Source organism: Suricata suricatta, chromosome 8 (genome assembly GCF_006229205.1).
Source record: "Suricata suricatta isolate VVHF042 chromosome 8, meerkat_22Aug2017_6uvM2_HiC, whole genome shotgun sequence".
Lineage (NCBI taxonomy): Eukaryota > Metazoa > Chordata > Mammalia > Carnivora > Herpestidae > Suricata > Suricata suricatta.
In genome coordinates, this window is record NC_043707.1 from 59,546,134 (window position 1) to 59,572,387 (window position 26,254).

The window sequence follows — 26,254 nt, forward strand, 5'->3', positions numbered from 1 at the left end:
TAGCCTAGCGGGGGGGGGAAAGTCAATGAAACCGTTTATATTTTGAGCTTGCCGTAAACTTTTCTTTCCCTATCCACAGAGAAGTTAACAAAAATGATGTACCTGGTTCAGCAAAGTTTCGAAGGGGATCATCTCCCATTACCCACCCATTATGTGCCATCAGAAAGCAAGCTTTATTTGGGAGATGAATCATAGATTCTTCTGTGGAAGGGGTCATTTCTTCAAATGGGAAAGTAAAATATCTATGGAGATACATTAAATATTAAGTTCACACAGAGAAAGTCTTTGGAAATACTTTAGATTAGCACTATTAAAATATAACTTCCTCAGTATCAAATAAAATTAGTTTGACACTATAGAAAATAAACTTCATTACAGATCAAAATTCTTCAGAAGATTTTCTTTTTTTATTAAAATTTTTTAAATATTTATTTTTGAGAGAGAGGGAGAGAGAGGTGGGGGGAGACAGAGAATTTAAAACAGGCTCCAAGCTCTGAACTGTCAGCACAGAGCCTGACACGGGGCTGGAACTCGGGAACGGTGAATCATGACCTAGGCTGAAATTGGATGCTTAACTGAGCCACACAGGTGCCCCCAGAAGATTTTCTGAGTAAGTCTACTAAGATTTGAGAAATAGACAGCATTATAGCTTTCTTTGGTTAACTTCTTAAATAATAGCTTAAAATGTCTCATAAAATTACTAAGAAAATTGGGGCACCTGGGTGGCTTAGTCCATTAAGTGCTTGACTTCAGCTCTGGTCGTGATCTCACAGTTCATGAGTTCAAGCCCCGCGTCCGGCTCTGTGCTAACAGCTCAGAGCCTCGAGCCTGCTTTGGATTCTGTGTCTCCCTCTCTCTCTGCCCCTCCCCTGCTCATGCTCTCTCTCTCTCAAAAATAAACATTAAAAAGTTTTTTTTTAATTACTAAGAAAATCACTGAGGTATTGATGTTACTTTGCAAAAGCTGTTACTACACTTCAGTTGACCTAATCTGTGCTGCACATGACCTACAAGATAAGGAGCTAAATGCTGGCTCAATTTGATTGGGATTGAATTTATCATAGTAAGAACACAGTCCTCCAGAAACATTACTGTCGGTGCTTATAAATTGGTTCACAGTGATGATAGTTTCTCTAACTAAAGACTGGCTTACAAAATTAATTAATATTAACCCTAGTTACCACATCAAAACTTTCATTTCACTTCAAAAATGTACCGGAGTCACACATTAAAGGGAATATTCCCATTAACTTGAGAAGTTAAATACAATTTTCAACTTTTAACTTTTTATGAGAAGAAAACAAAAATGGAGTACCTGGTCACTAAAGGATGTTTTCTAGTGACAGGTCCTAGTTTAGGACCATGGCCAGCCAGTCGTTCATAAAACACATTTCCCAAAAGGCAATTAACTGCCTAGAAACACATCAAACGAGGTTATGTCAGTAAAACCAACAACAACACACAGTATTAAGACTCAAAGAGAAACAGTAGTTCAAAAGTAGGTGAAACCTGTTCCTGATGGTAGTTCACGAGTTGATGCTTCTCTGAATTTAATTCCTCAATTCTCTTACGGAACCAGTTACAGCACTCATCGATTGCGGCTGGCCCATTGCTGGAGCAGAGAGAGCAATACGCATTTAGTATTTAACGGTTTTAAAATTCTACATTTAAACATTTCCTTACAAGGGTCATAGAAACTTTAAATATATTCATCAGGATCTTAATTATAGCTGAGGAAGTTTTCCAATTGTAAAAATTTTTATATACATATATAGGAACATGGACCAGCACATAGAAAATAGAGGAAATCATCATGCATTTGAAGTAGTAGAATTATGGCAAATTAGTTTATTTAATTTTCTTCCCCTTCCTCCCAGTTTATTTAATTTTCTATTCAGGATTCTAATAAACAGCATGATAGTAAGACTAGCTGTGTAGGTTTATAAGTAATATCATCCTTTATTTCAGAAGAAAAATATGTAGCATACTCATGTGGTATGAAAGTTGCTAGTGCAATGTTCATGTCTACAGTACAGCCAAGCCTTCTGTATTCAGGATCCTGAATAATCTTAAGGTGTTCCTTTGGATCAGGTCTGGTTGTTATTTTCCTATTTTCTGAAAGCAAGAAAAGATGATATCTTAAATGCAAATATCCACAAGGAGATTATAACCATTACTGATTCCAAATTTTTAACTTACAATTTTTTCACAGAAAATAAAATGTTTATTTCACAAGCATCCTTTCTACCCCCATCTTTGTGCATACCACCTAACACACACACACTCACACACACACTCACACATGTACATACACAGAGGGGGCGAAGACGGAGGAACAAGAACATTATAGAAGAAAAACACAAGGATTCCTATCAGCTCAAATACTGCCCCACTTTCCTGCCTCAGTCAGCATTCACTTACTCTACTATACATTTTTTAGGCAGTAAGGATGTTGGTGGCACAAATGTTCTTTCTAGGTGTTAGCAAATACACTAATATCAGGAAGTCTTTTTCTTCAAAGACTGCTTTCTATTCAAAAGTGTTTCCTTACATTCTCTGAAAGAAGCACACAGAGGTGTTTTTATACTTTTTCCTTTTCACCAACAAGCATATTCTTTTCATAAAGATAAAAAATGGAAAAGTAAATAAATGCTTTATGGGAAGAACTTTCATCCCTTTTCTGGAATTGTTCTTCATAGATTAGGTGTGCAAGAATGCCCCTTCAAGGCTTGATTTTATAATTACTAATTAATATCTGGCTTATTCTAAAGAGACCTTGAAGTGGCTTACAAAAGCACAAAATAAGATAAAATATATATAAGTTCTTAAAGTCTAGTTTCTGAGGTTCATCTGGAAGAGTAACCATATGAAAACTGCCAGGAAGTGTTTGAAAAAAAAAAAAAAGAAAAAGCTACACAATCAGTGTAAATGATAAAGTGGTCTACAGTATTGATAGAGTGAATAAAAGATCACTGGAATAGTGCAGATAACAAATCCACGTATATTTCGTATGACTACACTATGAAGTACTTATGGTGGTACTACAAATCAGTAAAAACGGATAGATTATCAACTCAATATCATTTTTTGAATAAAGACCTTATGTAATATACAAAATATTTAAATTACAGGTGTATTGAACATTTAAGTGTAAAATACAAATAAGATTATTAGAAGAAAACAATGTTGACTGAAGGATTTTTCTCAGCATGATGTGAAATCAGAAGCCATAAAAGATAAGACTGACAAATTTGACTACACTGAAAAAAATATCTCCATAATGAAAAGTTAAAGGATCAATAGCATGCTAGAAGGACCTATGTGAAGCCAGTATAGTAAGGAATCATCAATAATAAGAAGTCAATGTGAAAAAGTCAAACAACCTCAACCCAACAGAAAAATAGGGAAAGAACGTTCATATACAATTAATGGAAAAATGGTAAAGTAGTATGTGAAAAGATACTTCATTAATGAGCAAAGTAGCTGCAAATTAAAATAAGGACTGTTTTGTCCAACTGACAAAGATCATAAAGATTAATAATGGTATCTAATGTTGGTGATGGTATATTTAGTGGTATTGTAAATTGGTAAAACTTGTGTTGAAAAGCAACTGGATGATATCTATTGTAAATAAATTTATCATTAAATTTGTATACTCTTTGACCCAGAAATTCTATGTCTAACAATGTATCCTGCAGATTTTATTCACATAAGTAAAGATAACACATACAAGAATACATTTTCTACAATACTGCTTATAAGGATATAAGTTCTACTGAAGTAGGGGTTTGCTATGTTCACCACTGAATCCTCATGCTGGGAAAAGTACCTAGTACATAGTAAGCAGGTGGTACAAAAAATACGTATTAAATCAATGAATGAGTGAATGATGAAAAAAACTGGGAAAATAATCTATCAAAAAGGTTAAGGAAGTTCAAGTACTGTAAAGCAGTGTATTGCTCTCTAGAGGTTAAAAGAACTAATTATCTATAATAAAATCATACTGTCAACTAAAAGAACAAGTTGTTAAACAGTGTGTAAGCTGTAGTCTTCTCTGTGTATATAAAAGACATAAAACATATTTTTAATTTATACACAATGATAAAAAAGTATATAAAATTTTAATTTTTTTCAAAATGAGTCTGAAAAGAAATACAAAAACTATTAATTGGTATTAATTGGTTCCCTCTAAGAATTAAGTTTTGAGGGAGACGAAGTCACAGATTTTTTTAATTGTATTTTTGTACTGTTTTTTTTTTTCTTTACTATGAGTACATACTGCTGCACTTAAATAACAGCTTATAAATATCAGAGGGAAGAGGAGATAGAGGTCTTTTAGTAAAATAAAACATGAAGAAAAGTTAATAAAAAAAATTCATGTATCAAGGTGTTACACAATTGGGAAAGCTGAAGTGTGAATCTGACCCTAAGTTCCTAGACCTCAAGTCATACTGACTTTTCCTTTCTTGTTGTTTTAAGAAAAAATAGTTTTTATTTTATTTTATTTAATATTTAAATTTTATTTATTTTTTGAGAGAGAGAGAGAGACAGAGAGATATGGAAAGAGGAGCAGAGGCAGAGAGAGAGAGACAGAATCCCAAGCAGGCTCCCCTCTCAGCACAGAGCCCAACACAGGGTTGATTCCGTGACCCGGGGGCCACGACCTGAGCTGAAATCAAGACTCAGTCACTCAACCACTGAGCCACCCAGGTACCCCCCAACTTCTCCTCTGAAAGCAGTATTTCTGGGTATTATTCTAGCTCTAATTTCTAGATGAGGAAGAGAATTCGTTATTTAAGAGCCAGCAATATCCTTGCTGCTAGGTTGTCCTACACTAACTGTAGATACATTTTTATGATTTTTCTCTCTAATTTGCCTCCTAAGAACACTTTGAGCATGGCTTTTCCTCCCCTCCTTTGTCAGGGACACAACGATTAACTTCTTCAGTTTAGTGATGTCCTGAACTGAAGATCTGCTCCTTGCTAGTATCTGGGTCAGTCTTCCTCGTGGGTAGGTGGCCTTAATGGTGGGCCCTTCCATCAGCTGGAAGCCCTCCTACCTCAGTTAAGATCCCTACTTTAGCCAACAGAATAACACTACATTTCTGTTTCTAAGCCTGTTTTGAGCCTTTGGCAGCTGAAATAATCTGCTCCACTTCCCTCCCATTCATGTATTTAACAAACATGTATTAAGCTCTATTACATTCTGAGCATTGTGCTAAGGAACCAACAGTAAGAAACAGTCCCCAAGAGAAATACCTATGTTATGTATTATGACATACCCTTTAGATGTCTCTGCTAACTCTCAGCTTCCAGAATCAGTTTACAGTAACACAAATATCATATAATACAGATTTAATAATGTCTTAATGAGAGAAAAGAAGAGTTATGAGTTATCTCTTTAAGAGTAATAATAACTTTCTTAAAATTGCTAGGAACATTCTAATGTTATCATTTACCTTGTGTAAGAAGTCTTCTAAATTGCTCAACTGCTTTGTGAACGTCCACTTGGAAAAATTCCCAGAGTTGAATCTTTGGAAAAATATCCTCCCAAATTATTTTTCGAATGCACTGAAAAATTTCAATAGTTGAAAAAATATATTTAAAATCTTTTCACTAAATGTATTTATCATAATAAAGATAGACTCTAAGTAATTTTCAACCATACATTTAATTTGTATTTTAGAAATTCTGTTATTCTGAGAGAGGGAGGGAGGCAAATACAAGAGACTCTTAAATACAGAGAACAAACTGAGGGTGGCCGGAGGGTGGGGTAGAGGAGAGGGAAAATGGGTGATGGGCATGGAAGAGGGCCCTTGTTGGGATGAGCACTGGGTGTTGTCTGTAAGCCAATTTGACAATAAATTGTATTAAAAAATTGTGCTATTCAGTTTTAGTGGGGTACTCCTCTATACATACTGACATTCATCTGATGATCATTTTCAATCAAAGCAGGTACTCCTTTTTCTTTGTATTTCCCTTCCGCAACGTCACAGGATAAATGCCACAGTGCTCTGTCTAAGACCCAGGCGGGTTTTAAGTGTGGAGAATTTACGAGGTTATATGCACTTTCTGGATGTTCCTGGATCCATTTACTGTTAGCAGCTTAAAGAAAAAGGAAACATAAAGGAATGTCTTGTAATTAAACTCAAGTTAGTATCTATGTTAAGTTTTAAGATGAAATAAAATATCGACATCCACCATTCATTTGCTTCCTTCCTCCCTCCTTCCCTCTCTTCCCTTCCCTTCCCTCCCCTCCCTTTTTCTTTCTTCCTTCCTTCCTTTCTTTCTTTTTTTTTCTTTCTCTCTCTCTTTCTCTCTCTCTCTCTCTTTCAAGTAGGCTTCATGGCTAGCATGGAGCTCAACATGGGGCTTGAACCCACAACCTTGAGATGAAGACCTGAGCTGTGATCAAGAGCTGGATGCTTAACGGACTGAGTCACCCAAGTGCTCCCAACACTGATTTTCTTATATATTAGAATCAATATTTAAATATTATATTATACAAACTGTATATTTCATATTAATGTAACATTTTATATTAAATATTTGACATTAATTAAAAATGTTCATAGTAATTTATGATACTGCAATTTGAGAAACTTTTTTTCGTTGTGGTATCCTGTCATCCACTTCACCGTACTGTTTTTTTCTGTTGTAGGGATTTTTAAAATAATTTTTTATTATGTTTGTTTATTTTTGAGAGATAGAGCATGAGCAGGGGCGGAGCAGAGAGAGAGAGGGAGACACAGAATCTGAAGCAAGCTCTAGGCTCTGAACTGTCAACACAGAGCCTGACACGGGGCTTGAACCCATGAACCATGAGATCATGACCTGAGCTGAAGTTGCATGCTTAACCCACTGAGCTACCCACCCAGGTGCCCCCTTCTCATTTCTATTAAACCTTGCAGGAGATCTGTTATATCTTAGTCCCACTCTTTCTCTAAACATGCCCTTCCTCATCATAGCCACTCTTCTTAGCACCCGTATCTCAAACGTGTCCAGCTCCAGCCAAGGGCCATCTACCCAAGCACTTGATGAGTAGATGAGTACCACTCCCTGAGAACGGCATGTTAAGTCAAAATCCATTCATATCTCTGCATATATCTACACTTAAATTGTGATATATCCCAGGCACTGCTCTGGGAGATGGATATTCTGCAGCAAAAGTGAGCAAGGCTCCTGTCTTCATGGAACTTTCTCATTCTAGAGAGGCGGGGCTTTTTATTTGTTAATTTGTTTGTTTGATTTTATTGTGCTTTGACAATTCTGACAGAAAAAAATTCAGTTCTCTCATAGGCAAGCTCTCTGTATAGCTAATCTGGAATGGTTAGTAAGATTTGTTGTTTTGGCAAGACTGATAAAAGCCAGGCTCAGAAATTGCTAAAAAGAAACATACTCCGAGAACAAGGGTATAGCTTACATCTTACAGTCCATTTGTATCAGTAAGTTTAGAATCAGAACCAGAGGAGTTCTGCAAGGTGCTCCAAGTATTTGCAACATTAAAGAACATTTGTTTTACTTTTTAAATTAACAAATAAAAGTCATACATATTTTCTTTCATCTTAAAATAGTGTAATGCCCCTGAATTCACACTGAGGAGCATGAGCACTTAATGCACATGAAACAAAAGGCAATAACAACGATTGAATGCCTACCATGCGCCAGGAACTGACCTGAGCAGTTAAATACAGTAATTTAATACACTCTGTTCGTCTGCTGAGACTATGTTCCTGCCTCATTCACTCAGCTGAGCACCATTACAATCCTTAGAGTTTAAAAATCATCATTATTTTTAGTTTCAGTCATTTATTTGGTAAATAATGTAGTACATAATTTATTTACTTATTACTTATTCATATCCAGGATAAAAACTTGGATGAAGACAGGATATATAGGAAGCAGAGATGTTATAATAAGTTAAATTAATAATTCTTCAAAACTGAATCATGCTGGGTTTCCCTAGATTCATCATCATAGTTATTAGAATTCAAGATGTAGGAGAGAAATGTAATGATGATTACATCTAGTTAGGATTTTCATTTATTAGGACTACTAAGGATACTCTAATTTTTTAAATGGTAAAATCCTGAAGCTTTGCTACTTATCTCAATATTTTGAAACAAAATCAAATGTTAAAAGGAAGGAATTCTAAACATTAACTCGTAAAGTATCTTATATAATTCTACCTGAAAGAGAAGTCAAACCAAACTACATCTTAATATATAGCAAAATTAAAAATGAAACATGGATTTCTAGAGTGGTGCAATGAGGAACTTAGCAGACAGTCTCCCCAGCAAAACCACAATTTAAACAGCAAAAATTATAAAATATAATCACTTACAGTCTCTGGAAATTGTCCTAAGGGCTTTTAGCATATGAAGAAACATTTATTTAAGAAAATCTACTAACTCTTGGCAAGAATAGCAAGAGTCTGTGGCACTTGAACTACAATCTGCTCCCTTCACTCTCCCAACCAGCCATGTGTTATGGAAGCTCTATGCCGGGTGCTCTCCTCCGGGAAGGCATGGCCAACGTGGAGACTCCCCCTTTCCACAACTCCCAGTCTGGGGTTACAGTTTCTGGTGGGGAGGGGCAGGCTGCCTGTGTTTCTCACTCCCTCCAGCCCCATTTTGTAGAAGCTCTATTCCAAACAGGCAGGCAGAGAAAATCTCAGCTCCCTTCCTCCACCTAGTCCCCACTTGTCGGGTGGATGTTCTACCCAGCTGTGGGAGGCCAAGAATACTGGGGCTCCAATTGCCCCTGAGAGCTGGAGCTCACCGGGAGGTGAAGGTTCCACATGGGGAGGGCGACTGAGACAACCAGGGACTGCCACCTCCTGCCTCAAATGTCTCCAGAATGAGATGGTACCTGGGGAAGAGTGGTCTCATCCCCAGCTCGGGAGCAGTGGCACAAGCGTTCTGCTCGGGGAGAGGGAGAGTTCATGAGGACCGAGGGCTCTGCCTGAAAGGACTGACTTTATTTGGACCAGTGAGTGAAGAACTTCATGTAGTAGGCGTTGCTGGAAATAACGAAGGCCTTGGTGGGGAGCAGTTAGGAGAATGCTGGTAACTCCATGATATAACACAGACATGATAGATAGCAAACAGAACAGAATTTAATAGACAGAACCAGGAAGAGAAAGTAGAGGACAGCCCTCCTGGGATCACAGGCAACACTGGGGGTCTGGAAGGCTGGGTGTGTGCACGAGGCTGCATCCACTCAGGAGCAATTCTAACAGGCCATGGGAAAGACTTGAAAACATTCCCCAAATGCCATACAGAGCCATCGTCACAGGACACCTCACTGGCAAAGGGACTTAAACACAACCTCTAACTAAACATGGAGCAAACACTGAACTACTCTGACCCAGGGTAAATCCTAAGAAGCCAGGCTTAAAAATAAAATCACATTTACCTCTGGCAGTCTGGAAGACCATATGTAAGCCCAAGGCGGTGCTGTCTCCAGAACAAGCAGAAAGAAAACCTCCAAGCTCCCAGCCCTTGATAACTCTTTATTCATCTTTTTACTGCCAACCTATTTGTATCTTTGAATCTAAAGTGTGTTGCCTGTAGGCAGCACATAGTTGGGTCTTGTTTTTTCAAATAACTTTGACAATCTCTGTCTTTCAAGATACAGGCACACCTCAGAGATACTGTGGATTTGGGTCCAGACCATTGCAAGAAAGTGAAAATCACAACAAAGTGAGTCAAACAATTCTTTTTTTTTTTTTTTTTGGGTTTCCTAGTGCATATAAAAGTTATTTATTTTTTGCGGTGGGAGAGAGAAGGGAGAGAGGGAGAGGGAGAGAGAGAAAGAGAGAGGGAGAGGGAGAGAGAGAGGGAGAGGGAGAGGGAGAGAGAGAGGGAGAGGGAGAGGGAGAGGGAGAGGGAGAGGGAGAGGGAGAGAGAGAGAGAATCCCAAGCAGACTCCACACTTAGCCTGGAGCCTGAAGCGGGACTTGATCATACGACCCTGGGATCATGACCAGAGTTAAAATTAAGAGTCAGATGCTCATCTGACTGAGCCACCCAGCTGCCCCCAAAAGTTATGTTTATACCATACTATAGTCTAGTAAGTGTACAATAGCATTATATCTTTAAAAAAATGTACATCCCTTAAATAAAAAATACCTTGATGCTAAAAAGTGCTAACTATTATCTGAACTTTCAGCAAGTCAAAGTCACGAATCACAGATCACCATAACAAATATAATAAGCAAAAGTTTGAAATATTGTGAAAATTACCAAAATGTGACACAGAGACAGGAGAAGTGAGCAAATGCTGTTGGAAAAATGGCATCAATAGACTTGCTTGACGCAGGGCTGCCACAAAACCTTCAATGTGTAAAAAAGCAGTAACTGACAAGTGCAATAAAGTGAAGCACAATAAAACAAGGTCTGCATTACTTTCACAATTCCCTGGATCTGGCTTTAAGGATTTTTACTATGATGTGCTGAGTGTGGCTACCTTTGTGTTTATGTTACTTAAAGTTCACTGAGCTTTAGGATATGTAGATTAATGTTTTTTTTTAATCAAATTTTATTTAAAAAATTCTTATGCTTTTTATTTATTTTTGAAAGACAGAGAGAGCGCGAGCAGGAGAGGGTCAGAGAGAGAGGGAGACACAGAATCTGAAGACAGGCTCCAGGGTCTGAGCTAGCTGTCAGCACAGAGCCCGGTGCGGGGCTCGAACCCATGAGCCGTGAGATCATGACCTGAGCCGAAGCCGGATGCTTAACTGACTGAGCCACCCAGGCGCCCCTAAATCAAATTTTAAAGATGGGGAAGTTTTCAGCTGTTACTTCAGGTGTTTCTTCTATCCTTTTCCTTCTGGTATTTCATTTCTATAATGTGTACCAGTGTGCATGACATCTAGGACTTTACAAGGTGATTTCTGTCGCTTGCTTTTTTCTTGTGTATGGGTCACATTTGCTGTTTCTCTGCATGTTACAATTTTTTATTGCAAATTGGGCAATGTAAATAATGTATTGTAGCAACTCTGGATACTGAGCCCATTCCTTCCAGTTCTCACTGACTGCTTGTTTGTAACTTGGCTGTAGGATTTCAGTGAAGTCTATTTCCTCAACAGTGTGTAGCCACTGATGTCGCCACCCAGAGGGTACAGCCTTGGTCATCGGCAGTCAGTCTGGGATGACAGTGGTTCTCAGCAGGGCTCTCACGACTGTCTCCTTCCCTGAACTCTATTAAGTTGCTTACATCGGCTGGAATCACATTTAGTTGTTACTCTTTTGGTGTGTTATTATTTTTGATAATATGCTGAAGTATAAATTGCTCCACAATATGATCCAATTAAATTTGGGCCCCTCAGCAGGGCTAGTCTCTGAGGCCAGTCTTTGAGACTTGTCTGACTCCAGGAGGGCTGTTCTTGGCTGTCTCTCTCTCTGGTTCTTTCGGGTTAAGTGCTGGCTGGCCTGTGGTGTTGGATGACGCTCTCAAGGTGATACGAGCCTTCTCTTGTATACCACCAAAGTCTCCATTGTTTTCAACAGTGTCCCAGGCTATGTACCAATAAAGTCAATTTCATCCTTACTCTGTTCTTACTGCACATCTCTTCCCCTGGCCGGAACACCTGTGTCACTGCTGCCCAGCTGGTTTTCTTGGTGTATGTCTCTAGGTGTGGAGGCTCCCCCCACCAGCACGCAGGGACAGGGCAACTAGGGCCCAGAATTCTTGCTCTGCCATGCACGGGGTAGAGCTTTCCCTTTGTGAGTAGGGGCTGGATGAAGGAAGGGAGTCCCAGATATCACAAGTGCTCTTGCCCACAACGGAATTTCTACAACATAGTGCTGGAGTTGCAAGGGACATGAGAAATGTTGGAAGCCTGCCCGTTCAACAGGGAGCTGGGGAGAAAAGGAACCTTGTGTTCCCACCTGCACATGCCAGAAGTAGACCTATCATCATTCTGAACTGGGGCAGGGAGAAGCACCGTCCCTGTTCAAATGTCACAGATTATCACTGCTCTTATTGAGATTTAGGAGATTTCCTTGTGTAAATGCTTTTCCACATGTTGAATTCCCTTAGAATAGTTTTCAAAGACTTTAAACAGTTCTCTTAAAAAATAATTTTTACCAGTTGTTTTTCTGGGTAGAGAACTCTGTGAAGCCCTCACACTGCCAATCTGGAAGTTGACTCTCCCTGGACAGTAACTTTTTAATGAAAACCTGTTTCACAGAAAGCACATAATTTGCAACTTTTTCCAATTTAAGGCTGAAGCAAAGTTTACTTTTTTTATATTGCATAGAATCTTTCAAATGCTTCAGAAATAAAGTCTCTGATTTTTTTCTCCCTTTGTTCCTTTAGTAACAGAATTCCCAAGGTTCAGCCATACACATGGCTGACAGACTACTTGCAAAGTGTGCCAAGAGACAGAATCCCACCTGATAAAATATGAGAAATGATATATAAACATATCGGCATTTATTTATCATGGAGTTACATATATATATCTTATATATATATACATATACACACAACACACATATACACACCAGATCATGTCCTTAAATGCATGACTTACTTCCCTTCCTCCTTTCCACTGGGTAGAAGGTGGTACTGAGAACTGGAGCGGCCATATTTGATTAAGAGTTGAAAGCAAATTATTGGAGATAGAGCAGCATGAGAGAAAGAACCTAGTTCCCTATCACCACTGAGCTACCATAGCAGTCTTGGGATGTTAATTTTTAATGTTTTTAAAAATTTTTTAATCTAATTTTTTAATGTTTTCTTTATTTTTGAGACACAGAAGACAGAACATGAGCAGTTAAGGGACAGGGAGAGAGGGAGAGACAGAATCTGAAGCAGGCTCCAGGCTCTGAGCTGTCAGCACAGAGCCTGATGCAGGGCTTGAACCCATAAACTGTGAGATCATGACCTGAGCTGAAGTCGGATACTTAACCGATTGAGCCAGCCAGGTGCTCCCTATCTAATCTTTTATAAGAAATAAATACAGTTTCAGTCTTTAAGTCACTATATTTTTGTTTCTGTTATAGCTGCCTCTGCCATATCCTAAACTCCTATAATGTCATTATGTAGTTTGATAAACTTGATGTGAATAATATTATAGATATTAAAGCAATTACCAATAATGTCAAAATTTCAAGTGAAGAATAGTAAGTTCTAAGACACTAGGAAGTTTTGTTTGCACAGGGAAGATAATGTTTGCAAGGGACACTGGGTTAAATTGAAAGCTGATCATGGCCAGTGGCTTCCCCAGGCCCAGCTGTTCTTTTCTTAAAGTTTTTATTTATTTTTGAGACAGAGAGAGACAGAGCATGAGAAGGGGAGGGGCAGAGAGAGAAGGAGACACAGAACCGGAAGCAGGCTCCAGCCTCTGAGCTAGCTGTCAGCACAGAGCCCAACGCGGGGCTCGAACCCATGAACGTGAGATCTGCCCTGAGCCAAAGTTGGAGGCTTAACCGACTGAGCCACTCAGGCACCCCCAGGCCCAGCTGTTCTGACAGGTGAGAGGAGCAATCACCTCCCTGAGGACCACCAGTTGGGAAGTTCTGATACATTTTATGGAACTGTATATTGGTAAAGGATCTTGGGATCCAAACAGGTTAACTTTAAGAAGCCTTTCTAACATGTAAAAGATACAATTTTTAGATTTAACTTCTAAGAGTTTATCAATAATTTTCTCTCTAAATAACAGTCATTCTGTTTTTTCAAATATATACTATAGTACCAGAGCTGCTGCTATATGGGATTCACAGGTTGGTCTGCAAAGTATGAATACTGCAAGTTGAAATATGTGATCAAACGTGCCTTCTATGATTGCTCTCCTGTTTTTATAATCATCAAATGCAAAGTAATTACATATTGAAATATCTTCAACTAACACTTATTTTCTTTGAAGGAAAAAAGTGGCACTACATAAAGTGACTTTTTAAATTGAAGGACACCTACACATAATTGTTTTCCAATTTTATGTTATTTAAAACAGCAAGAAATAAAATAATCAGAATATAATATTCTCATCAAAATGAATGGAAGTACTTAATTAAGCTCATACCAGTGTGGTTGTAGACAACGTCAGTAATACAAAGAATATTCCATTCCTTCTTCAATTTTTCCACTAGCTGTCCAACATCATCCCAGGTATACTTTCTATTAGGTCTTGAAAAGTCAGGACTGAACTCTAACTGGTTAGCTAGGGAGTAGCAAGACCTAGAGAGTCCAAGAGTCTGCAATGGGGTAAAATGAATCATGTTGTAACCTGCAATGCAAGAAAATAACAAAGACCACTGTAAGAAAACAAACGAACTACAAGTAAGCAAAATATAAGTTTAAACTTCCTTAAGTAGTTTCAAACAGCAAGGGAACCATGTAACTAGAAAAGGAATCAAAGCCTAGGGTTCAAATCCTAGCTGTACCATAAGTGACTTCAAGCAAGTCTACTTAAATCTTTCAGGATATCAGTGTCCTCATCTATCAGACAAAGATAATGAAATAATGCATTTGAAAAAATCATACACAGTGCCTGGTTACTAGTAGGGGTTCAATTTATATTTATTAGATGGATATAAATGTAGAGAAGTAAAAATATGTCAGCGTGTCTTGTTCCTACTTTTAATGTTCCACCATCTTGTATTCTGTTTCAATTGTGTCAATAAACTCATCTCTTTCTTCATATTGTATTCAGTTTGAAAGCAGAAAATATTACCCTTTGGTATGTCTAGCATCACACACCTTCAACATGGAAGACAATCAGTGTTGAATTAAAGTTATATACAATGATAATACATTTTCCAAACATTTTAATAGTTTACTAATAATTTTTCCATGTCAAAGTAAAGTCTTAGATACAATAATGATCTCATTTTATTATTAGAGTTCCTTAATTTTCTAAGTTGAACCATAAAGTTTGCTATTTTTTCAGGTTAAAAATGGTTAAGTCCTAACAACTTTATTTGATTCTATTTATTTCTATTACTAAATATACTAAGAAACAAGAGAATCAAAGCCTTTGAAAACTATATCACAGAGGATAATTACATTTATTTTCATAAAGAAAAAAACGAGAGCTGACGTTACCTGATTCTTTTGCAACCCTAAGTCTGCTTTCCCATTCATCGAAGGGTCCCAGACACTTAGCTAAAAATGTCTGGAGAGTAACACAGTCCAAGGGTAACACATGATTGTCAGCACCAACATGTAAAATAGGGTCCACAACTATGTAACCCCCACCACTTTTTTCATTTCTAAGAAAAAAACAAAACAAGAACTTCTCAATTAATGATGGAAAAAAAAAGTCCTCATCTAATAGTCTAACTCTCTAATGGGAAAGTGAATTGTCCTATTTTAAAATATATTTCTAAACACATAAAACCATTTAAAAAGTTGCATTGAAACTCAATGGAAAAGCCTCATTTTCTCCTTTTTCTAATCTCTACATAGTGATATAATATGTATAATTTCTAATAATGTTGCTTTAAGGAAAAATAAGCATACCTATTAGTAATAACAAGGGCACTCAAGCAAATAGTATCTTATAATTAAGTTACATGAAAAGAGTAGAGTATTCAAGTGGTTACTTAAAAAAATTGAATCTGCAATGAGTCTAACAATTAATTGCTCCCTAGGAACTGAGGAACCATATTCTATTTGCATCTCAAAAAATTCTGTAAAAAATTGCACTGCCATGGTTTATATAGCAACTTTTCTTACAAGCTAGATAATTTAATTAGAGAATAAAATAACCCCCCCCCCCACATACAGAACACCTGACTTACCCTTGAAGGAAGTAATACTGAAATGATCCAGCTTGCTGAAGATGAAGTTTACAGTATTTATCAGAATCATCTTCTCTTTCTGTTGGATTTTCCCATTCTAGGGAATGGAATTTTTCTCGATTAAATGGTTCTCCAGGAAATGGATAATTTGTATATACAGTAACTGCTTTTCCCTGTAAAGTGGGGCCTAATCGGAACTGTAGTTCAAACCCTAAACAAAAAAAACACGTTTCAATAAACTGACTGTAAGAACTTAAATTACCACATTAGTAAATAAAAGATTTATTTAAGGTTTTAAAAAAACTATAACTTGTTAAGTATGTTTAAAATACATCCTAATATACAATGCTGCTGATTTTGGAACTACTTTGCATACTAAGTTAGCTGAATTTTATATTTAACATACAGTATACAACACAGAACTGTCTGCTCTGTACTGTCCCTCTCCTTTTCTCCCAGAAACTGATTCCGATTTGCATGGCTACTTTGTGATATGCAAGTTCTTCTCCCCACCTTCCTTTAATAACATGTCTTCAAGGTTATTGAGAGTACTTTTAGGAAACCAGGATAGCACTAAAGTAAAAAACAAAATGAAATTTAACTGAACTTGAAATCTTTCTTTTTCATTCCAATATAGTTAACATACAGGGTAATATTACTTTCACATGTACAATACAGTGATTCAACAATCCTATGCATTACTCAGTACTCATTATGATAAGTGTATTCATTTTTTAATACATTTTTTAAAGTTTATTTATTTTGAGAGAGAGAGAGAGAGAGAGAGAGAGAGAAAGAGGGAGAGGAAGAGGGAAAGAGAGGGAGAGAATCAAGTAAGCTCCACGCTCAGCATGGAGCCCAATGCAGGGCTCAATCCCATGACCATGAGATTATGACCTGAGCCAGAACCAAGAGTTGGATGCTTAACCAACGGAACCATTCAGGTGCCCGTGTATTCTTAATCCCCTTCACCTATTTCATCCATCTCCCTACCCACCTCCACTCTAATAACCATCAATTTGTTCTCTATAGTTAAGAATCTGTTTTTGGTTTGTCTCTTTTTTTCTTTTTTCTTTCTTTCTTTTTTGTTCCTAAAATACCACACAGTAAAATCATATGGTATTTGTCTTTCTCTGACTGACTCATTTCACTTAGGATTATATTCTCTAGATCCATCCATGTTGTTGCAAATGGCAAGATTTTGTTATTTTTAATAGTTGAGTAATATTCCACTATATATACCATACCTTCCTTATCAATCTATTGATGGACGCTTGGGCTTCTTCCATAATTTGGCTACTGTACATAGTGCTTCAATAAACATACGGGTGCATGTATCTTTTCAAATTAGTGTTTTCATATTCTCCGGGTAAATACTCAGTAGAGGAATTACTGGATCATATGGTAGTTCTATTTTTCATTTTTTGAGGAACCTCCATACTGTTTTCCACCATGGCTAAACTAGTTTGCACTCCCACCAACAGTGCATGAGTGTTCCCTTTTCTCCAGGATGTGCAAGCTCTTACATGACCCCATTTCCCATGATCCCTCAACTCCTCCACCTCTGAGTTGACTGCCCAGAGGTGGGCATCTAAGTAGAGATCTTTGCTAACATTGTTCAAATAGCAACAGAGAAGGTGAGTTTCTCTGTGGTGCCAGTGTGTGTGACAGTATGTAAAACCCGGGAGGTATGATGGAACAACAATCTCACCACAGACACAGAAAGCCAGTCTTCCTGAGTGAAGACAGCCTCTAGAGAGGCAGGATTCAAACTTCTAAAAGGAGGTCTAGAGGCATTTGAGCCCCTGACACCAGTTCTTTATGTCTGTTCAAATCCAGAGTGTGGTAATAAAGAGTTAACATGTGGCTGCGTGCGGCTGAGGTTGGGGGTTGGCGGGGGGGGGGGGGCGCTGAGTCCTGATTTACAGTGTTTGCTGATTTCCTGGTAGAAATAAGCTCACTATGATCAGCCTCAAGCTACCAATATGACATTACTACACATGGAATTGGGAAAAGACATGCACCACCAGCTCTTGTGAGTCAACACAAGCAATTCCAGCATACGACTGCCTATTTCCCTACTCTTCATGTTTTATTATTTAAGCCTTTTTTGGAATTCAGAGGGCCAAAACAATCCCAATTTTGCCTAAGTTAGGCTATTTCTATTAAAATGTATCTGAGACTTCTAGAATGTATTACAAGCATTTTGTCATGGAAGGCAAAAAAGAATTTAACACATTATAGTTAAAATTTCACTGTAAAATAAAAATATGGTTAGATCAGGGAAGATTTTAAATCTTAATACAATTATTAAAATGTGAAAATTCTGACTACAATCTGTTAGAAATATAAAGTGAATAAGAGTATACTTATGATGAGCACTGAGTAATGTATAGAATTGTTGAATCACTATATTGTACACCTGAAACTAATATAACATTGTGTGTTAACTATATGGAATTAAAATTGAAAAGTAAATATAATAAAAAAAGAAATATAAGGCTTAGAAATTTTAATCATGAAGGTAACACTTCAATCAATGATGGGCAATAATAAGCAATGAAGGCAGGAAAATTTAGTTCTGCTGATTATAATCTTTAAACTTAAGGAAATTAAAAAAAATTTATTTTATTTTACTTTTTATTTATTATTGAAGCACAGGTGACATTACTTTCAGGTGTCCAACATAGTGACTCAACAATTCTATACATTACCACAATAAGTGTGGTCACCATACAACATTATTACAGTGTTATTGGTTATATTTCCTATGCTGTACTTTTCATCTCTGTGATTTATTTATCTTAAAACTGGAATGTTTTACCTCTTAAGAAACTTTTTGAGAAGCATACTATTATCTATACTTTTAATGTTCAATTTATGAAGCATCTATCAAAGTATAAAAAATTATGTAATAAGCACATACCATGTACAGGAAACAAAATAGACAATGATCTCTGCCCTTGGGGGCTTGAGTTCTAAGGGAGGAAGGCAGCCATTAAACAATGAACATGATAAACAAAAGAAAAAACAGTGTATCAGGGAGGGATAAATGCTAAGAGAAAAAACAAAAATCAGAGCAGTGCAAGGAAAATGGGGATAAAGGAGAGATGGTGGGGAGGTGGCAGCAATTTTAAATATTAAGAAGTTGAAGAGCTTGAGAGAAGTGAGGAGTTAGCCCCACGGCTATTCATGGCCGTCTATGGAATGTATTGGTCAAGCAAAGGAAGCCAGGAGAACTTAGGGCGGAAGCAAGCCTGGTGATTCCAGAAATAACAAGAAACTCAGTATGTGTGATTTGGAATAAGTTCAGAGAGAAGTAGTAGAATATGGGGAAAGAAAGGTAACGGGTGCCAGATCAGGATCCTGTAGGCCACTGTAAGTATTCTGGCTTTTTCTCTGACTCAAACTAGGAGCCAGTGAACAATTTCGATCAGAGAAGTCACATGACCTAACTTGTGTATTAAATCACTTTGTATTTTATATCACTCTGATTATGTCTGCTTCTAGCCATAATGGAGTAACTGGTATTAGATTTGTCCTCTGCTGAGAACTAGAAGAAATATATGAGGCAACTGTTTTCCAAAATAAGGAGTTCAGGACTGTGATACCCAAGAGAATGGTCATTCCTGTGGACTCCCTAGCTTTCAGACAAGGGGAACTTTCTCTGCTGTGACACAGGAAGCAGAAATAGTAGTCTGAATTGAGGAGACAGAGATTAGAATTTGAGGAGAGTGAAGAAACTGTAATTTTCAGGGCAGAGTATGACATAGAAGAAACTGCAAAGAAAGAGCTCTCTAGAAAATTACCGAGGGTTACCTTGGGTCTGCCTGAATACCAGGCTGACATGAGTGGTGTCTGAATCCATGAGGCTAGGCAAAGAATGACTACTGGGAGCGATCAGTTGACCCATTCCCAGAGCTCACTCAAGCCTGGGAGATATTACCATTTTCAGAGTGAAGAGACTTCATTGAACACCTATTGTATTCAAAAGGGTCATGTCTTATGTAGTAAGGCTAACGTAGCCCTAGAGTAAAAACTACTATACCTATCCTGCCAAACATTAAAACAGCTCCAAAAGGGGGGTGCTTGGGTGGCTCAGTTGGTTGGGCATTCGACTCATGATTTTGGCTCAGGTCATGATCTCATGTTGGGCTCTCTGCTAATCTTAAACCTCAAAAGGATTAAGCTAATACACAGATAAGGTAAATGGCTCCCCAAATAAAAGACATCACTCCTATTTTATTTATTTACTTTTTTGGGTGCAAAAAAGGTGGTTTTACTAAAGCACAGGGATAGGACCTGTGGGCAGAAAGAGCTGCCTGGGTACTACTGCTTCAAAGGAAGACAAAAAAATCCAGAGATACTGCAACAGAACATTGACATTGTCCAGCATCCAGTATAAAACTGGTAAACAGAAAAAGGAGGTGATGGCACTAATGATACAGGTTTTTATGGTAGGGCATCTCACACAGAGGAAACAGAAGATGTACAGGACCTGAGACCTCTGCTTCTAGCAAAGATAGAATGAATAACAGGGACTGGATTTATGCTCTTCCTTGAAACTTGAAAGAAAGAAACGAAGAAAAAACAAAATATATGAAATCATAATTTTCAAGCCTAGACATCAGGCAACAAAGTACAGTGATCCCTAGGAGACAGAAAATAAACAATGTGAAGCCTCCAACTGCCCCTTCTTACAACCTTGAAAGAATGTCCAGGTTGAGGCACAAGGAGGAGAAACCCAGGCAGAGCTTAGCTAACTTCCTAAGCTGAGAAGATAGAGTTAAGGATCTGTTGAGACCCAAGCAGCTAGTTTGCAGATGTCAGTATTTAGTGAGGAGGAGAAAAGTGCCCAAAGACAGAACCCTAGAGATTTGCAGAAGGTCTCCCTTCTGCACTTTGCAGAGTACTGATCAGTGCATGTCTGTGACCAGGAATAGCGCGTGATTGGAAAAATCAAGTGCCAGATTGGAAAAACTCATAATTCCTGAGGCATTGGGCAGAAAGTTCAGAGGATATTGCTTCAGGAGTAGAGAAGAAAGAGCCCTAGACAGAGCATAGACTAGACTGCTTAACAAATCATAAAAGTAAAACTCAAATGTATTACAATATTTCCAAGTAATTTAACTTCATTCCGAAACAAAGATAAAAAATTATAAGAATCAAAAAACACCCAGTATTTTTAGTAAAACTCAATAAGGTAAAACTCATAATGCCTGGCATCCATAAAAAGATTACAAGACAAACAAAGAAAATAATCAATTAATGAAAACTGACCCAGGAATGACATAGATATTGAACTAGCAGATAAGGAAGGATACCAGTTATTATAACTGTATTCCATATGTTCAAAAAGTTATGTCGAGACCTGGAAAATATTAAAAAACAGAGCATAACAAAACATCCAAATAAAATTTTAAAAATGAAAACTACAAGGTCTGAGGATGAAAAATCTGCGAGATGACTCATAGGTCTAACAGGAGAACAGGAGAAACCTAATGGAGGACCAGGGGGAGGGGAAGAGGGAAAGAGAGTTGGGGAGCGAGAGGAACACAAAACCTGAGAGACTATTGAATGCTGAAAACGAACTGAGGGTTGAAGGGGAAGGGGGAGGGGGGGAAAGAGGTGGTGGTGATGGAGGAGGGCACTTGTGGGGAAGAGTACTGGGTATTGTATGGAAACCAATTTGACAATAAACTACTTAAAACAAACAAACAAACAAACAAACAAACAAACAAACCAAATCCAGGATCCTCAGCAATTGTGCACTATAAGAAGCAACTTTAAAAAAAAAAAAAAAGAAAAATCTGCAAGATGGAATTGATGGATGGTGAGACATGGCAGAAAAAAAGATTAGTAAATTTCAAGACACAGGAATAAAAATATGCAAAATGGGGGGAGCCTGCGTGGCTCAGCCAGTTAAGCCTCCAACTTCGGTTCAGGTCATGATCTGGTGGTTCTTGAATTTGAGGCCCGCATCAGGTTCTGTGCTGGCAGCTCAGAGCCTGGAGCCTGCTTCAGATTCTGTCTCTCCCTCTCTCTGCAACCTCCCTGACTTGCAGTGTCTCTTTCTCAAAAATAAATAAACACAAAAAAAAGAAATATGCAAAATGAAACCAAGAGAGAGAAAAGAATCTACAAAATTAAAAAAGCATTACTGATCTGCGGAACAATTCACGTGGCCTAATATATAGGTAATTTGAGTCCTCAAAGAAGAAAAAAGGGGAGATACCAAGTATTTTAAAAATAATGGGTTTAAAAAATCTCCAAATTTGATAAAAAAAAAAAAACACCGGATTTACAGATCCAAAGAAGTTTAATAAATCCCCAATCAAGAAACATCACACTATGAAACATCAAAGTCAAATTGCTCAAAAGCAGTGAAAAAGAGAGTATCTTAAAAGAAGCCAGGTGGGGACGGGGGGGGGGGGGGGGGGGGGGGGGGGGGGGGGGGGGGGGATGTCACAGTAAGTTCAGAGGAACAGTGATAAGGATGATAGATTTCTCATGGGAAACAACAAAAGTAAGAAGATAGTGGAGCAGTATCTTTAAAGGTATAGCTGATTGTTGGACAATATGGGTTTGAACTGTGCAGGTCTACTTATACATGTGTTGGGTTTTGTTTTTGTTTTTGTTTTGTTTTGTTTTTGCAGTACAGTCCAGTAAATATAAATTTTCTCTTCCTTATGATTTAAAAAAAATGTTTATTTATTTTTTTGAGAAAGAGAGCATGAGCAAGGGAGGAGCAGAGAGAGGAGCACAGAGGATTCAAAGTGGACTCTTTGCTGACAGTGGCTAGCCTGACACAGGGCTTGAACTCAGAAACCATGAGCTCACGACCTGAGTTAAAGTCGGATGCTTAACCAACTGAGCCACCCAGGTACCCCTCCTTATGATTTTCTTAATAACATTCTCTTTTCGCTAGCTTATGTACTATAAGATTATAGCATATAGTACATAAATAGAATATGTTGTATCTGTAAGGTTTCTGGTCGACAATAGGTAGTAGTAGTTAATACTACTACTAGTAGTACCTCAGTTTTGCAGGAATCTAAAGTTATACTTGGAGTTTTGGCTGCATTAGGGGTCAGTGCCCCAAATCTCTGCATTGATAAGGTCAACTGTAACTTAAAGATTAAAACTGTCAGCCTAAAATTCTATATCTCGTGAAAATATCTTTCAAAAATAAAAGTGGTGAGGGCCAGGATTTTCTTTTCTTTTCTTTTTTTTTTTTTAAGTTTTATTTATTTGAGTAATCTGTATACTCACTGTGGGGCTTGAACTCACATTCCTGGGACCAAGAGTCATGCATGTGCTCTTCCAACTGAGCCAGTCAGGTGCCCCAAACTTTTCAATGTTAGAGAAAGATGTTACAAATAAAGGGGAAAGCTACAACAAACCTTGTTGTGGTGGATATGAAGCATAGATATCATTATGAACGGATACATATATATGTGTATGTGTGTGTGTGTGTGTGTGTGTGTGACATATATGTCAGTTTGATTCCAAGCAAATCCTGAAATACAGAGCATGTAGATATGTCATGTCATGTCTCAAGTTGCTCTTGTAGAAGTAAATCCTTCACAATGATGTTCAACAGATGGCAAATTCTACACCACAATGTTAAACACTGGCTAAGTTGGTCTTTAATAGCAAAATATTTCAATAAAAGACATTAAGAGAATGCAGGACTCTTTCAATTTACTGTAATCCAATCAAACACCTCTACCTTTGCCTAGATAAATACAAACACTCTTTTGCATACTGCAGTATGGATAATGTGAAGAATGGAAGTTCTACACATTCTTGCAAAAAATTATCAGTAGTGATAAGTATTGCTAACCATATTCTTGGATTATACTAAATAGTGGATATAAATTTTTCATAGCAAATGGCTATGAAATGGTATATTATATAAATGGTATTATTAAGTATATAAATGGTATTATTAAGTAACTGCAAAAATCCAGGGACTCACTTCTATTTCTCACACTGTACACGGAAACTTATACCTTCTTTTCCAAGTAGCTATATACACAAATTTTTCTATAAGTAATTGGCATAAATACTTGAAGAGTATTAATAAGGCTTATGTTTGACCTAATAATTTCATATAGACATATTTTCTGAAGAATTAATCAGTGATGTAAATAGACTATATTCATAACAGCTTCATTTATTATAATTAAATAAACTGCAAACAAACTAAATATCTAATGATTGGGAGTGATTAGATAAATTGTGGTACCAAACCGTCTTATGTAAGCTAGACTATTATAAAGCTATTATAAGTCATGTTATCTAAAGATATTTAATAATCTACTTTCCTTTTATGGCTACTTTTATTCTGGTTTGCTCATTTTTTTTAATGTTTTATTTATTTTTGATACAGAGAGAGACACAGCATGAGAGGGGGAGAGGCAGAGAGAGAAGGAGACACAGAACTGGAAGCAGGCTCCAGCCTCTGAGCTAGCTGTCAGCACAGAGCCTGACACGGGGCTTGAACCCATGAATGTGAGATTGACCTGAGCTGAAGTCGGAGGCTTAACTGACTGAGCCACCCAGGCGCCCCTGGTTTGCTCATTTTATGCATCTATACTGAACTTCTGAAATCCTTTCTAGATGGCTTCCCAGGGGAATTCTGCCAGACATTTAAAGAAGAGTTAATATCTATTCTTCACAAAGTGCTCCAAAAAATCGAAATAGAAAGAAAACTTCCAAACTCATTCTACAAAGCCAGCATTACCTTGTTTCCAAAACCAGACAAAGACCTCACTAAAAAGGAGAATTACAGGCCAATATCCCTGATAAACATGAATGCAAAAATTGTCAACAAGATATCAGCAAATCAAATTCAAGAGTATATTTAATGAATTATTTATCGAAGTCAGTTTTCAGTTTTCACAGATGACATGATAAACCTACATGGAAAACCTGAGAGACTCCACCAGAAGCCTACTCAAACTGATCCATGAATTCAGAGAAGTTGCTGGGTACAAAATCAACGTACAGATATCGATTGCATTTTTATACACCAATAATGAAGCAACAGAAAGAGAAATCAAGAAACTAATCCCATTCACAATTGCACAAAAAAGCATAAAATACCTAGGAATAAACCTAACCAAAGATGTAAAAGATCTATATAATGATAACTATAGAAAACATAAGAAGGAAATTGAATAAGACACAAAGAAATGGAAAAACATTCCATGCTCATGGATCAGAAGAATAAATACTGTTAAAATGTCAATACTACCCAAAGCAATCTACACATTTAATGCAATCCCCATCAAAATTGCACCAGCATTCTTCTCAAAGCTAGAACAAACTATCCTAAACTTTGTATGGAACCACAAAAGACCCCAAATAGCCAAAGTAATATTGAAGAAGAAAACCAAAACAGGAGGTATGACAATCCCAGACTTTAGCTTCTACTACAAAGCTGTCATCATCAAGACAGTATGGTATTGCCACAAAAACAGACACATAGACCAATGGAATAGAATAGAGACCCCAGAACTGTACCCACAAATGTATGGCCAATTAATCTCTGACAAAGCAGGAAAGAGTATGCAATGGGAAAAAGCCTCCTTAACAGATGGTGCTGGGAGAACTGGACAGCAACATGCAGAAGAATGAAACTAGACCACTTTCTCACACCATACACAAAAATAAACTCAAAATGGATGAAGGACCTCAACGTGAGACAGGAATCATCAAACCCTAGAGAAGAAAGCAGGAAACAGCCTCCTTGACATTAACCACACAATTTCTTACTCAACACATCCCCAAAGGCAAGGGAATCAAGAGCAAAAATGAACTATTGGGACCTCATCAAGATAAAAAGCTTCTATACGACAAAGGAAACAATCAACAAAACTAAAAGGCAACTAACGGAATGGGAAAAGATAGTTGCAAATGACATATCAGATAAAGGGCTAATATCCAAAATCTATAAGGAACTCACCAAACTCCACACCCAAAAAACAAATAATCCAGTGAAGGAAATGGGCAGAAGACATGAACAGACACTTCTCCAAAGAGGATATTCAGATGGCCCACAGACACATGAAACATTGCTCAGCATCACCATCATCAGGGAAACACAAATCAAAACCACACTGAGATACCACCTCACGCCAGTCAGAGTGGCTAAAATGAACAAATCAGGGGACTATAGATGCTGGCGAGGATGTGGAGAAATGGGCACCTACATTATTGGTGGGAATGTAAACTGGTGCAGCCTCTTTGGAAAACAGTGTGGAGGATCCTCAAAAAATTAACAATAAAACTCCCCTATAACCCAACAATAACACTGCTAGGAATTTACTCAAGGGATACAGGAGTGCCAATGCACAGGGGCACATGCACCCCAATGTTCATAGCAACACTTTCAAGAAAAGCCAAATCATGGAAAGAGCCTAAATGTCCCTCAACTGATGAATGGATCAAGAAGGTGGCATTTCTCTATACAATGGAATACTACATGGCAAA

The 26,254-nt window shown here is 37.5% G+C and overlaps 1 protein-coding gene across 1 annotated transcript in view; it reads right to left on the reverse strand.

Annotated features, from left to right (window-relative positions):
- Positions 1-26,254, reverse strand: part of AGL (amylo-alpha-1, 6-glucosidase, 4-alpha-glucanotransferase) — an 83,784-nt gene that overhangs the window by 47,499 nt on the left and 10,031 nt on the right. The window contains exons 3-11 of the mRNA XM_029949043.1: positions 15,755-15,965; positions 15,057-15,223; positions 14,035-14,238; positions 5,923-6,104; positions 5,459-5,570; positions 1,989-2,115; positions 1,510-1,612; positions 1,316-1,413; positions 103-242 (exon numbers count right to left, since the gene is read on the reverse strand). Of these exons, the coding sequence (XP_029804903.1) occupies positions 103-242; positions 1,316-1,413; positions 1,510-1,612; positions 1,989-2,115; positions 5,459-5,570; positions 5,923-6,104; positions 14,035-14,238; positions 15,057-15,223; positions 15,755-15,965 (1,344 nt within the window). The remainder of the gene's footprint in view (positions 1-102; positions 243-1,315; positions 1,414-1,509; positions 1,613-1,988; positions 2,116-5,458; positions 5,571-5,922; positions 6,105-14,034; positions 14,239-15,056; positions 15,224-15,754; positions 15,966-26,254) is intronic.